Consider the following 14,488-nt stretch of genomic DNA (forward strand, 5'->3'; position numbering starts at 1 on the left):
AAAATAAATTAAGAATCAAGAATTGTATGGATAGGGCTGCAAATGGAAGAGATTAAATTTCTTAACGGTGAAAGATTACACGAGGTGATGAATTACGTAATGTGATCTACAATGATAGGAGGAAGATTGTGTGGTTCTAATCTCCAAAACATTAAAGTCCAGTACATTGCAAAGATTACATGACGGTTATTTCATCACTCAAAAATTTGTTTGTTTGTTTTAATCGATGTGAATTAAGGGAAACATAGTCTTAATTAAGGGATTTGGCTGGTCTTATGTGATCTATTGACAACAGTAAAACAACTATTAGGCAAACATTACACATTATCTAAAAAAAAAAAGTAAATTAAAAAAATAATACTGACATATAGTTATTCCCAACCTTTATTTAACAACCGTGTTTAATATTTGACTGGAATTGTAAATAAATTGTACAATGCATTCAGAAACTTGCTGTACAGTATGCTTTAGAATTATGGGGTGCATTCTTTTCTTGTAGAGTTATGTTAGCAGCCCAGCGGGTTCATTGAACATTGCTCAGTATTAAAACAAAAGACATTGGTTGAGTTGCAATTGAACATCCGTAGTTTCATTTATTGGAATCGTAGTTTCTTGAAACATAATGGTTCTTATAGTAGAGGAACAAGGAGGATTTTCTCGTTGAACAAGTGTTTCGTTTCATGAATGTAATAAGTACACTGATTTAGTGAAGCACAAGTTTTATGAAAATTTCCCCAATACTCCCTGTTCCTGATCGATGCAGTTTTAACTCTTTCCAGCAACAGGCTCTGTTGAAGTACCGATTCAAAATGGAAGACCACCTAAGCTTTTAACAGAAGTTGCTTGATATTTTGGATGCTAGGGCTGAGAGTCCAGCAAAGTCAATGTGTAAATTAATTAGCACAGCAAGATATTGGACTTGCTACCGCACAAAGTTGTAAGAAAAGAACTAAAACTTTTCCCCCTACAAAGTAATGTTTATTCAAGAACTGAAAAACTTACAAATCATTGCCAAAAGACTAAATTATTGTTAATGGTTTAAATGATTTATTGACAAAAATTCCATAGGTATCTTTGACATTACATTTTTTACAGATTAAGCATGGTTTCATATGGAGGGGGTATATTAATTCACAAAATAGACGTCTCTGGTCAACAAGTAACCCCCCCAAGTGAAAATTGGAATCTGGGTCAGTGCGAATAGAATACACATTGTGGATCCAATTTTTTATGAAAATACAGCTAGTTAATTATTGTGCTGTTTTAAAAAACTTCAATAGTGGAATTCAATCACAGTTAGTTCAAACAAGATGGCGCCAGCACACATTGCTAACTTTTTTATAAACGTCTCTGTTGAATAAATCACTTTGAGGGTTTGTGACCAGCATAATGACTCCCCCCTCAAACTAGTTCCAATAGGGGACATCAGTGTATCAAACAGATCATGCATGAGTGACTAAAAAGCATTACCATACGAGACATTTCAGTACATCAGCTGGTCTAAGTGTTTGAAAACAAATTAAAAGTTATGCAGTGTTATATTGATGTTTTATACACTATTTCCAGTTATTGTAATATCTATTTCTATAAAATAATTAAGTTAAAATAACATAATTAAAGACTTATTACACTTTCATTATGTATAATTTCAGTGCAAAGCAACTTTGCAAACGCCTGTGTACGGTTTGTAAATGATTATTAAGGAAACAAAACAGAGAATATTCAACAGCTAAGCTAAAAGTTAAAGAAATTAAAAAATCATGTGAAATGAAAAAAAAAATAATATGGAGTTTTAAGAAATAAAACAACACTGGGATACATCCATGAATCAGAAAAAAAATGGATGAAATAAAAATATAAAACCCAAAATTTTGAATTACACATACATATATATATATATATATACACACACACACACACACACACCCTACATGCTCATTGAACAAAGAAAAAAAAAATATATATATAAAAACTATTTTAATCTAAGTGTATTACATATGGAAACTGCATAGAGATTGTGTCACTTAAAAAGCTATTAGCAAAACATACACAACTTATGAACAGGAGCGTATTTTATAACAAAATTACATACAAGCCGCACAAATTCACACTACGAAGAAGGGGACAGAAATATCAAGAAAACATTATCAATTTGTCATATATAAAAAAAAATTATATAACTTACCAGAACATCATGGCATATATCTCTGAGCTCTTTTTCTACTTTTTCTCTATATTCTCGGGCCATTTGTTGCTTTCTCTCTGAACCCTCTGTTTTTTGCTCGATGGAGGAAATTACTCTCCAGGATGATCGTCTGGCACCGACGACATTCTTGTAGGCTACGGATAGAAGATTTCTTTCCTCATTAGACAGTTCAACGCCAGTCTCTGTGACAGCTTTCATTGCAGCTGCCATGTCGTCATACCGCTCAGCCTGTTCCGCGAGCTTCGCCCGCTGCACTAATTCTTCTTTGTCTACTGACATTTGTCTTGGTTCTCACTCTTTTTCTGCAAAATAAAATTAGAAAAAAAATTGAACTAACAAACTTAATTCAATGTAGCATATTGAATAATCTTAATAATCCAAATTTTTAATAATAAAAATGAAATTCAGCTATTTCTACAATTAAATACACCATATTTAACTCAAGCAATAACCATGTGTGAACATTTTTTGTTACCATTTAACCGATGATTAAGGTTTTATAAGGTACTGCAGAAGAATTTTTTATTATTAGGTACTAAGTTAATCCATAGCTTATGCATTCTGAAAAGTAATTCTTCATACCAGCCTATCAAGTACAGAAAATCTGAAGAGAAAAATATGATAGCTATTACTTTAAAAAAGCGATAAAATTATTGTTTACAATGAATCAAGATTACAATACCAGTCTGATTTTAGGAGTGGAGATTTTAGTCCGATTTTACAGAGAAACTGGGAAACTTCCAAACCACCTGAAAAGACCTTGTGCACAAACACCAAATTGCATTGAGTACCCTTGATAATGGTTTAATCAATATCAGCAACATGGGCAGAACAGTCGTGGTGAGTACTAATGCTGGAAAGTGTGCCCAGTTTCTCGCAAGTTACGAAAACTTCCATTGTTATTTTGCAGCAGCATTTCCATCATTCATCCCCTAAGTAAATAACATGTCAGCATAATCCTCAGTTGTAAATAAGGGAATAATTGCTGCAACATGACACCAATAAAAAAAACCCACACAAACTACACTCTACTGAACACAATTCAGAGTAGTAACACAGAACACGCAATGCACTCATAACATGAAATTAAAATGCATTGTTGGCATTTTACTGACAAAATCATAACATCTCAAATTAAATGTTCAATTTTACAGTGAATTCGAGAAAAATACATAAACTTTATTATGCGAATAAATTTTAATACAATACTATTTTTTGTAACATTCTTTGTATGAATCATGATCCCTTACCTAATTTTTATACAGTAAACATTCACAATAAAATCAAATTTCTTCAACTTGTTTTTTATTGGGCTGTATTACATCAATTTCTCAGAAATAAAATTCTTTACAAGTTGTGATAATAAATTTTATGCATTTATCAGTATTTTATCAAAGTTTTCATTACAATCATGAAAACTATTTGACATTTTTTTGTTTTATATCAGATTATAAAAACTACTGGAAATATGTTTCAGCAACTTGTTTTATTCAATTTGTCGGTCAAAAACATTAAAAAAACCATTAGGTTTACCTCCTCCTTTATTTGAGTTCCTAGATTTCAGTATGGTATTATTTTAATCTTTGCCCAGGAATCAAGATAAAACTCACGCTAATGAAGCTTTTCTGGACCTATGTTTATTTAACAATTTCATATAAACATAGGTCCAGAAAAGCTTCATAATTGTTTCATTTTTTCACAAATGAGCTTTGAGAGCACTATATGAACCACCCATACAACAAAGATGAAGAATTTACTTGAGTGTTCATAGCTACTTGATCTTGATTATAAAAGCAGGATACTTTCAAATATAGTTAATTAAAAAATGACAGACAAAAGAAATAATTCCAATATAAAATGTAAAACATATAAAGAAGCAACTGAAATAATAACTGCCTAAAAAGTTTAAGGCAGTCATCTTCTTCAACCATTAAGTTTTATTGCATGTGCATACATGTGTGTAAACACAGCTATCACTTTGTTGTTTTGCAGAAGAAATGAATTATGTATTTTGACTTGACTGATAACTTTGAAATTCTTTGGTCAAAACAACTGTGTGTATTTATCACATTACCCTTACAAGAAAAAAAAAACTAAAACAAATATATCTAGTTTTCATATTTAATTCGTATAACAACCCCGGAATAGTTTCAAGAAACTTTTTTTCATGGAAGATGAAAATATGCAACTGTAGTTGCATATTGTATAACACATGTACGTTGCTTATAAGATTACTTTTTAAAAAAAACAATAGCCATTAACTTGTTAACAAGCAAATCTGTTACCTAATTAGTGGGATCTTCAAAAGAAAACCGTTACCTTAAGGAAGCTCTTTCATCAGAAAATGCAAATACAATCTCAACTAAAGATACAAAAAATCACCACTACTGATCATGTACTCCTTAAAGTTACTTAAAAATTGACTAAAAAAGAAAAAATGTGTTTTTACCCTTGAATTAAAAAATGAACAAAGTTTTTCTATCGCCTTTAGTTTTTCAAGTTACACCCTGTTCAATATTATATACAACATGGAAATTATGCATTTATGTTATGGTATTACACATTATAATATATAAACAAAAGTTTGTTAAGAAAGAAGATCTGCAACGGCATAGAACACAGTACAGTCCTATAACTGTTAGATGATGCAATTCTAAATTGAGTCAGAAGATTGCTTTCTTACAGACTTAGTCATCATTTTTTAGTCAAAGGAATGTCAAAAGCAACGTCTGTTTTGATTATAATGTCTGACTTACTACTGGTTCAAGCTACAGCCAGTGATTGTTCACTCTGTCCACATCTTTCATGTGCATGTGCCGATATAATATAGTTCAGTGTAAACACTTATCAGTTATGGCTGACGTATTCTAAATTTTATTTCATTCTTGAATTCAAGAATATTTTTAGCAACTGAAACTCCCCAGACAGCTTTTGCTACATTTGTGGTGAGGTAACATGAATTTCAGAAATGTAGTTTTACTCCTCTCATCAAAAAATGTTATGAGCTCTATTTTAGCTGTAAAGTTTGTGACACAAACAAACATTGGGCCTCCTCACACTTTTTGTGCTACTTGTGTAAGAATCCTTAAAAGCTTTTCATAGGGTTCTAGACACATGAACTTTGCTTGTTTCAATGACTTGACAGGAACCAAAAGATTGTCACAGATTGTTACTTTTGTCGAACTAAAACTGCTAGCATTAGTTCAAAATGAAGCACTCTTATTTCATACTCTTTTACCATCTACCATGAGATCTGCCTCATCACCAAAAAGATGATTGTAAGGGTTCATCCAAATTATGATGCTTCATGTTTGTCTGGTGAACTACATTTGTGTTAATGCTAGGAGACCTAAATGATCTTGCATGAAATCTGAATTTATATAAAAAAAGGAGGCAGCACTTTCAGGCTCATGATTATAAGGTTGGAAGGACCTCCTCCAACAAGAAATAAAGTATTTATTTTAAGAAATAAGTATAATGACCAAGAATTTCTTTGAATTAGGACTTGTTTTTTGTCCTGGGCTGTAATGGAATCATTTGGTTCAGAGTATAAAACAGAAGAATGAAGTTTGTTTATTAAAAACTGTTTTTATTTACCTCCACTCCACATAAAGCTGAAAGTTATGAAAAACTTTTTAAAAGCAATGGTTCAAAGTGAGCTTGTATTTGCTTGTTTAAAAAATACAATTCCAAAGTTCAGTGAAGCAAAACTCAAAAGAATCTTTGAATGACCTCAAATTAGAGATTTATGTAAAGATAACTTCAAAACTACATTAAATAAGGAGAAAAAGGTTCCATGGAAGTCAAAGATCATTTGCCAGAACTTCTTAGGAAACCATAAATTTGAAAATTACAAAGTAATACTGGATGATCTCATATAAGCATGGGATGCAACATTTCATTGAAGATTCACTTCCTGGACTTGCACTTGAATTTTTTCCTACCAAATCTAGCAGTCTGCAATGAAAATGATGAATATAATGGTTCCTCAGGATATTTCCAATGGAAAAACAGTGCCAGGACAAGAGGGGGGTCTGAGCATGCTAGCTGACGAATGTTGGACCTACAGAGAGATGTTCATGATGCAAATGATCATTGAAAATCAAACATTTCTACTCTTTAGGCAAAATATATATTATACTAGAAATGCACATTAAATATGTAATTCTGTAAAATTAAAATAGTTTTTGTAAAACTATTCTATTTTTACTGAAATCCTTAAAAGATAAGACTAATTCTGAAACTATATTTGAATTATGCATGAAAAATTGCTACTAGGTTCACAGATTTTCGGACAAAAAAAAATAAATTTTGTATATAATCACGTCAAACAATCTATACAGTCTCATCAAGAAAAAATACACTTTCTCCTTAAACACTCCAGTTGAAACCAATCTATGTAATTTTTTTACTTTCTTGGCATGCAATTAAAAAATTATGGTAATCAGTTAGAAAATGGAGTTTGGATTTTTCCATTTCAGTTTTTGTAACCCAAAATCCCTAAAAAAAGGGGGGGGAGAGAATTTGATGTTAAACTTTTGACTGGATAAACAGATTGATGAAATTTGGCACAGACTCTTGAATATAATAAGGCAATTTGTTGATACAATTTGGGGGATTAACAACATTTCCAAGGGGTGTGAGTAGTTATCTTTTGGGTCAATTTTCTCCAAATTTTGCAAACATAATACCACTTTATATTAAAAAAATATATATTTATTGCACATTTTTTAATCCAATCATATTTTGTCTTCCTATACACAGTAATAGTTGTAAGTGCACCAAAAAGAATACTTGGGGGTGGGGAGGTCCAACACAGTTTATTTATAGACTGAACTTTTCTTCATGCATCATTATTTTCCTATAAAGGGGAAAAATAAACCTACACCAGAGGAAAGTAACTTTAGTCAGCTTTTCTTTTTTAAAATCAGTATTTTTTTTAAATGAAACAAATCAACAAAAATGAATCTGAATTACCAAAAATTGTAAAACCCTGCTTCACCTCCAAATAACTAATGTCTATTTGTTATCCCATAAAGATATATATATATATATAACCAAAAAAACTACTATCAGTAGTACTTAGTAGCCACTTGTGCTTCACATTTGTGAACAATTTAAAGAAATTATTCCAGACATTAATATGTCTAATGTACATAACTCATTATAAAAAAAGTCTCTCCAACTAAAAATAATCATGAGAAAACAATTATCCCAACCAGAGGCAACCCCAACAGATTGTCTATCTCTTATCACTCATCTTTTCTAAGTTGAAAAAATATTTCAGAAGTCATTCTCCACCAACCATCAGTGGTTTAACTTTTAAAAGGTTTTCACATTTCTTTGAAAAATTATTTGCCTGCATGCTGCAGCAACTTCCAAATGATCATGAACATGTAATTTTTCCTGAAACAACACTACAGGTTTAGATATTTTTTAATATAATTTTCAAGTGATATTTCACTCCATTGCAGGAGTTCTCAATCGCATTAGTGTCAAGTCACCTTCACATATCATGCCTTCATCGTATACCCTGATGTATTACCCATATTTGTTGTATTTTAATTTGATTGTTTCATTATATATATTTTTATTTATTTGATTTGACAATAAAGTCAAACATACACACAATGGTGTAATCAAATTGTTAACCTAGGCTTAAGCAGTCAAGGTACATGTAAAATTATACGATTTATTTAGTTTAGTATAATTAAAAAAAAATAATAAAGGAACTGAACAGGACTCTATGCTGAGTTTTTGGTTTCTGTATAACAAAACACTTTCTTACATAACATGGATGCGATAAAAAAAAGTATATTCATTACATGGGCCTGAAAAATATATAACACTTGAAAAAATGTATTAGTGTATCAGGTATGAAATCGTGAAGAGCTGTATGAGGTTTTATGCTACAGAAATTTGTAATTGTTGAATCTTACAAACAAACCCTTCTAAAGAATATTTTTAAATTTAAGGCAACCCCAGTAAGCATTAATTATAATCACGGTTGCAGCAAACGTTTTTGAAGTTACTGAAACATACTCCCACAAAGTATACTGATTAATTACACTACAGATTAGGTTACAGTATTCAAATTACACTACTTAACATTAACTTAGAAGTGTTCCAAAGTGCTGTAATAAAAATGCACATTTCTCACAAAAAGATAAAAACTTCACCATATGCTTACACTATTAGTTCTATAACAATGCTGACAAAATGAGAACCTGAATTATACAGGCAGGAAAAACGTTACCCCCTTCCTATCTTTCCCCATAATCGTAAAAGAAAAAATATTAAGCCGCCATATTAAAAAAAAATGCACCACTCAACTCAAGTGAAAGCCATCCCCCCTAAAGAAAGAATAAAATTTTACTAAGAACAAAAAAATCCTATCTGTGAGCCAATAAAATATTACAATGAATTATAACCAATTAGTCACAAAACAAATGAAATCGGTTAATAATCAAAATTGTGTAAAATATTTCATTGGTGTTCTAGCAAAAGAACCTTACTGCAACGGTAATTAATTACACAAGAGATAATTTAATAATAAACAAGATAATTAAGATCATTAATTACACAATGCTGGAAAAATATAAATAAACATGAAATCACTGAAAACATTAGTGATCAACTCTAAGTTATAACGCCTAGTAAAAAAACCATGGCCTGAAATCACTACAAATAAAACAATTAAGTTCACAACCAGTTAACATGCACATGTAAAATTCATTATATATGCGCGCGCGCGCACACGTCTTATCCTACTGATAAAATCGCAATTATATTGCAGTAACAGCAACGTAGTTTCTAAATCAGACGTGTCGACTGCAAAAAGTAACGAAATAAAATAAGGCAGACACAAACCTTAAAACGAGTTACAAAAATATCATAGAAAAAAATAGTTAATAATCTTAACAATGCACTATGGACCAATGTATAGTGTGCGGATGAGCTACACACCACGCCCACTGCTCATGAACGTAACTCCATGATGTCACCATCCGTCGGTCAAACTTCCCACGAATAACAAAACATTTTTAAATTATCAGGATGTAAAAAATAAACTTATGTATATAATACCAATAATCTTATCGGATAACATTACAAAAAAAAAACTAATGGCTACGTCATTATATTCATTAGCTTAACCGTGCATAATGAATATATTAAATTATCGCGATTAAAAAAAAAAACGTGGTTCATACTAATACCATCATTTAAGCATACTTGATATAAAATACTTAAAAACATTTAAACTATCTGCTGTATAAACTAATGGTCACAAATTATTACTGTTCGATTCGGCAATATTTAACTTCTACTATTAATTAGATTTTATGTACGGTATAAAATCAACGGTTAAAATGAGGGACTACAGAGAAGTCTGCTGTTAAATCTGAAAAATAACTGGATAGAAGTATTTTTTTTACATAAGTGGAAATTATTAACTGGAAAGTGAAAAAAAGAAATCATGGCGACATACTTATCTACAGATGGCGGCGGCTTGACGCCCGACGCCCAGGCACAATTTCAATAAAAACTAATCCAACAAACGTATAAAAGTAAAAAGTCCGACTAGTTTAGTAACAATCACTAATCCAGGGCACAAATACCGCGGCGGAACGACTCTTTTCTAAGACATTGTCGTTATCGCGCACAAAGTAACAGCAGAGGATCGGTAAGTTGTACCCAAAGCTGCAGCGTGAAGCAGACCTGTGCAGGAGGCGAGAGACGAGGCTTCACAGCTAGAGCCCTGAGCTCGGATCGATTCGGCCTTGGCAACCAACGCACTGCGCCGCGCGCACTCTCTCCCTCCATCGCCCTCACACCACAGAGCCTGCCGCAGGCCATTGACGTAGGTCAATTCTACTCCCCCTCTTAAGATACTTCTCCTTCTTATCTACTTAACCTATTTAAAACTTACGCCACGAGACGACACCGCTAACCAAATGATCAAGTATACGCCGGAAAAGCAGCGCCATCTCAAAGGAAAATGCTCCTTACAGATAAAAACCATAAAAGATTATAGAGAAGCAAAGTAACCAAAGAGACATCAGAAAGATTAATCGTTAAAAAAATAAACTAAGAACCTTCAACAGTATGCGCATTACTAATTAGAATAATAACATTACATCAGCAATTAAACCAAAGGAAATCAATCGTTAGTTGTTTCGGACAAGATCGGCTAAGTTACACACACTACAGCTACCTAAATTATAAATGAAATTCCTTGATCGCAAATAGTGAAGCAGCGTCTGCGAACATTATGAGAGATGTATCATGTATAACATCTATCAGTTGGATGTTTATTCCATTAATGTTAAGGATATTTCGTTGCAAGTACAAGCTTGGACTTGTACAAACAAAGCAACTTAAACTTGCTTATTATTCTAAAATCACTTACAGATTATACAATTATTCACTATTTCAACAAAGCTTGTTGTACTCAGAAATACCAGTATAATTTTTCTCTGGAAATAACAGTACACTACTGTTTTTGGTTGTAGCTTATTCACGTATTATTTAAACTCATCAATTACTACTAATTACACACCGAGTAACATTTATTAATAATTTAAGTTTACAAGCAAATCTACATAATCAACAGAGATAGAAGAAGCTTAAATTCTTTGAAGTGGCCAGTAATGAGATTCTTCATAGTGTAAAAGCGGTATTTCTTGTCACGCTCTCGATAGCAAGTATAAGACGTTTTCAGAATATTTACCCATAAAATTGTTTAATAGAAAAATCAAAAACTCTAGCATATTTCTCGAAAAAGGAGTAAAGTAAAAACAAATTTGGACGTTTAACGATATAGCAGCAACTGTTAACCGTATGGCAAAGTAAAAGTACAAATTACATTACACAAATCTAACTAAAAGCAAACCACACAATTGTTTTCAAGTTTTGGCAACGAGACAGTTTAGTACTGCCGTAATCATGCCAGCAATACAGATGACACAGCCTCTACGACTGCTGAGTCATAAGCACATAGTTGTGCGCGCGAGTACTTTACATTCCCATTCAGAATAAACGGCATTTAACACAGCGCTTCCTTTAACCATAATTAATTCCCCGACTGAACTCGCGAAACAAAAGCAATCATGGCAAACCACTTTTACAATAAATTTTGACGGTTGACAAAGAAATGAATCATATAAATAAATATCAAACCATAATTACGAAAACAATTTATTAATTCCTAAGCTATTAGTAGAACTACGATAAAAGGATGAATCATATCTATAAACACTAGATATGAATTTTTATTTCTTTACACATACCAATCTACTTCTTAAATTATTTAAGAAATTATTTTTATTATTACATTATATTCAACGATTTTATAACTTATAAATTCACTTTTTTTTATCTTTTTAATATTTAACATTTTTATCTCAGGTTTAGGATTATATTTAAAATGGTAACAAGCTATAAAAAAATTATAAATTGAAATGAATGTAATAGAGGATGTAATATACAGATTACTAGTAAATTCTTGCTACAAGAAAAACACGCGCGATGCCATTTTATTAATGAGTAATTCAGACTTTCTTAAAACAGATTAACCTCTACATAAAAACAACCAACAATATTGATAAAAATTTATATAAACATATTTATATTGACGATATTATGAAGTACAAGCACTAAGGTGGTGTGCACAAGGAATTTATTTAGTCTCAGTTTTCGTTCAAGTAATAGCGAAGTATTATCTTAATTGTAGACAGGTTAACAATCGAAATGAACCTAGATTAAACCTGAGAAAAACAGTATAATCCCATACACAATATCATTCAGCCGGATTGGTTAAATAATCAGCCTGCTGTCGTTAATTGAACTGAAAGTAAAGAAATTTCAACGCAAACGTAGTTTTCCAATAGGGTTTCAATTAATGGCACTGTCTAAGAACTGGTCAACTCTGACTAGAAAAAGGATATTTGGAACTCAAACTACCGCTTTCTATGAATTACAATTTAGCAGACCCGGCAATGCTTCACTATTGCTAGATATATATATAAATGAACACAATTGAAAAGTGTTTGATAAAACATTATTAACAAAATGAACATTACGGAACTTAGCCAAAATTTAACCTTTCCTTTTACATTTTCCAATTTTCATTTTTACTATATTCCCTTTTCCCCCATTTCCCTTTCCATTTCCTCGTTTTTCGATTTTTCCCTTTCTCTCCTCACGTAAATCGGTACAGTAGTTTTTTTAGTCTATAGCGGACACACATCGCAAATATTGAAATGGAATCGTAAAATATTTAGTATAGGGTGTGTTGCTTTAACGTCCCAACAGAAAACGCTGTTTTAAAAACAAAAAAAAATGTTTTTACCTGTCACAGGTGTGGCATCTTAAATATATAAAAATTTCAACGCAACCGGTGAAGACCTTTCGGAGATTTAACTTTTTTATTTATATAATGTATTTAGAACGACTGCGTTTGTATGAGGCCAGAGGTTCAATTAAAATCCAGGAACGATAACGATCCGATCCTTTTGTATACACCAAAACAGTATTTATAACAGTCACTTTTATAACAGTATTTATTTTGTATTTGTAACAGTCACGTTTCGTGTAGCAATACGATCAAGTTAAATCGTACTTTCAAGGTGAATTATACGGCTCCAGCAAATGAAATTATAAAATAGGTAATTTTATCCAGATATTTCAGTCACATGGTTATCATTAATCAACTGTTCTTGAGAAACCGGTGACTTATTGAAAACTGTTTACTTCACTATTTTGATAGTAAAGCAAGTGGCGTAGTTCTCGTAGGCATTAAGACATACTGCATAAAGTAGTCTTGTAAATTGTTAAATAATGCGTTTTATTCGCACGTTTTTTGAGTTTCATAACAAAAATCCAAACCACTATTTCAATTTGACTCCCATTATATTACAAATTACGTCGTATATCCTATTTCCTGGACTTGCTACCTTTTTCTGATTGTATGCAATTATTCCTACCGGCAATGAACAACGAATGGTAATGAAACAAGCGTAATTTCGTTATTTAACTACACGGGAACAACACGGTTATTATCAGCAATAGTATTAAAATGATATTTACATTCAAGGAAGATTATAGTTTCCTTCGAAGTTTTAATTTCATTACGAACGATTATTGAGGAAGAGAAATTAAAAAAATTCTTCGGTAAAATTCTTTTTAATCAACAAGCCAAGGTTCTTTTCTGCGAAAAAAAGCAAACTTCAATTTGTGAAGTAAGTTATTTTTATTTGAGAAACTAATTGTGTTTTTTCCTCACATGTTGCAAGAGGTTTTTTTGTGCTATACTCTTAGTGATAAATTTTTATTTAAAGATTTCAAAGAAACAAAAATTAAGTACGAAACAGTTTTTAAATGTCGAATGAGGTCACTGGTATATCTGGAGGAACGCACAGAATGTCTCAGCAGCTTGTGTAGACTTACCATAAATCAAAATAACTAAGTTTAGAATTTTTCGCAGCTTGAATTTTAATACTACTTTGAAAGCTATTTGGGCATTAACAAAACTTAAGTTGATTGGATAACTTAAAAACAAAAGCATAAGTACGTTTTGCCCCGCGTAATACAAACGCGGTTAATCATTCTCTATAACCCAACTACGAAAGAGAGCGAATCCTAATTTAAATTATTCGAGTTTTTAAATTATGCTTAAAGTTGGCACCAAATCTATGCTTAATATTGGCAATTACAAATAAAATTTCGAACGTTCAAATTTAAGGTGTCTACTTTTTAAAGGCGATTCCTATCGCAAAAATGTAAATTTAATAGAATTAAATAATAAATAATAATTAAATAGAATTAAATAAGGAAGATTTTATGGAAAAAGGACACGTTATACGAAACAAATTTTTATAAATCGCTTATCAAAGTATATTTATTTTAATACGGAACTTTTTAGTCCTTCCCATTTTGAAAATAAGTCCTCCCAATCCGTTATTGTATTTTTTAAATTTATTAATATCATTATTCAAACCGATTTTAAGCGTGCGTGCGAGCCAACTACACATTTGCACAGATCCTGGGAAAAATAAAGAATGGAGAACAAAACAGTTTACAGAAAATCCAAAAATTATATTTATGAAAAACAGTCAATCCAGACTTCAGTATTAACATTTTATTATGCCTGTCCCTGTAAAAACTGCAATAGCTTCACCAAAACGTAACCTATAAGCGAACAATGAAACCAAGACGTTTCTAGAACATTTTACACTTTAAATTACAGATCGGTTACATTTTTTTCTACTTAACGGTCTACGT

The 14,488-nt window shown here is 31.4% G+C and overlaps 1 protein-coding gene across 8 annotated transcripts in view; it reads right to left on the minus strand.

Annotated features, from left to right (window-relative positions):
- Positions 1-14,488, minus strand: part of 14-3-3zeta (tyrosine 3-monooxygenase/tryptophan 5-monooxygenase activation protein zeta) — an 80,555-nt gene that overhangs the window by 23,549 nt on the left and 42,518 nt on the right. For 7 of the 8 annotated variants that reach the window (XM_075382021.1, XM_075382029.1, XM_075382012.1 and 4 more), the window contains one exon: positions 2,186-2,508. In XM_075382021.1, coding sequence (XP_075238136.1) covers positions 2,186-2,485 — 300 coding nt within the window. In that variant the 5' untranslated portion in view covers positions 2,486-2,508. Of the gene's footprint in view, positions 1-2,185; positions 2,509-9,695; positions 9,962-14,488 lie in introns of those variants that run through there. The other variant, XM_075382038.1, reaches the window with a different exon arrangement.

This window comes from Lycorma delicatula, chromosome 1 (assembly GCF_047948215.1).
Source record: "Lycorma delicatula isolate Av1 chromosome 1, ASM4794821v1, whole genome shotgun sequence".
NCBI lineage: Eukaryota > Metazoa > Arthropoda > Insecta > Hemiptera > Fulgoridae > Lycorma > Lycorma delicatula.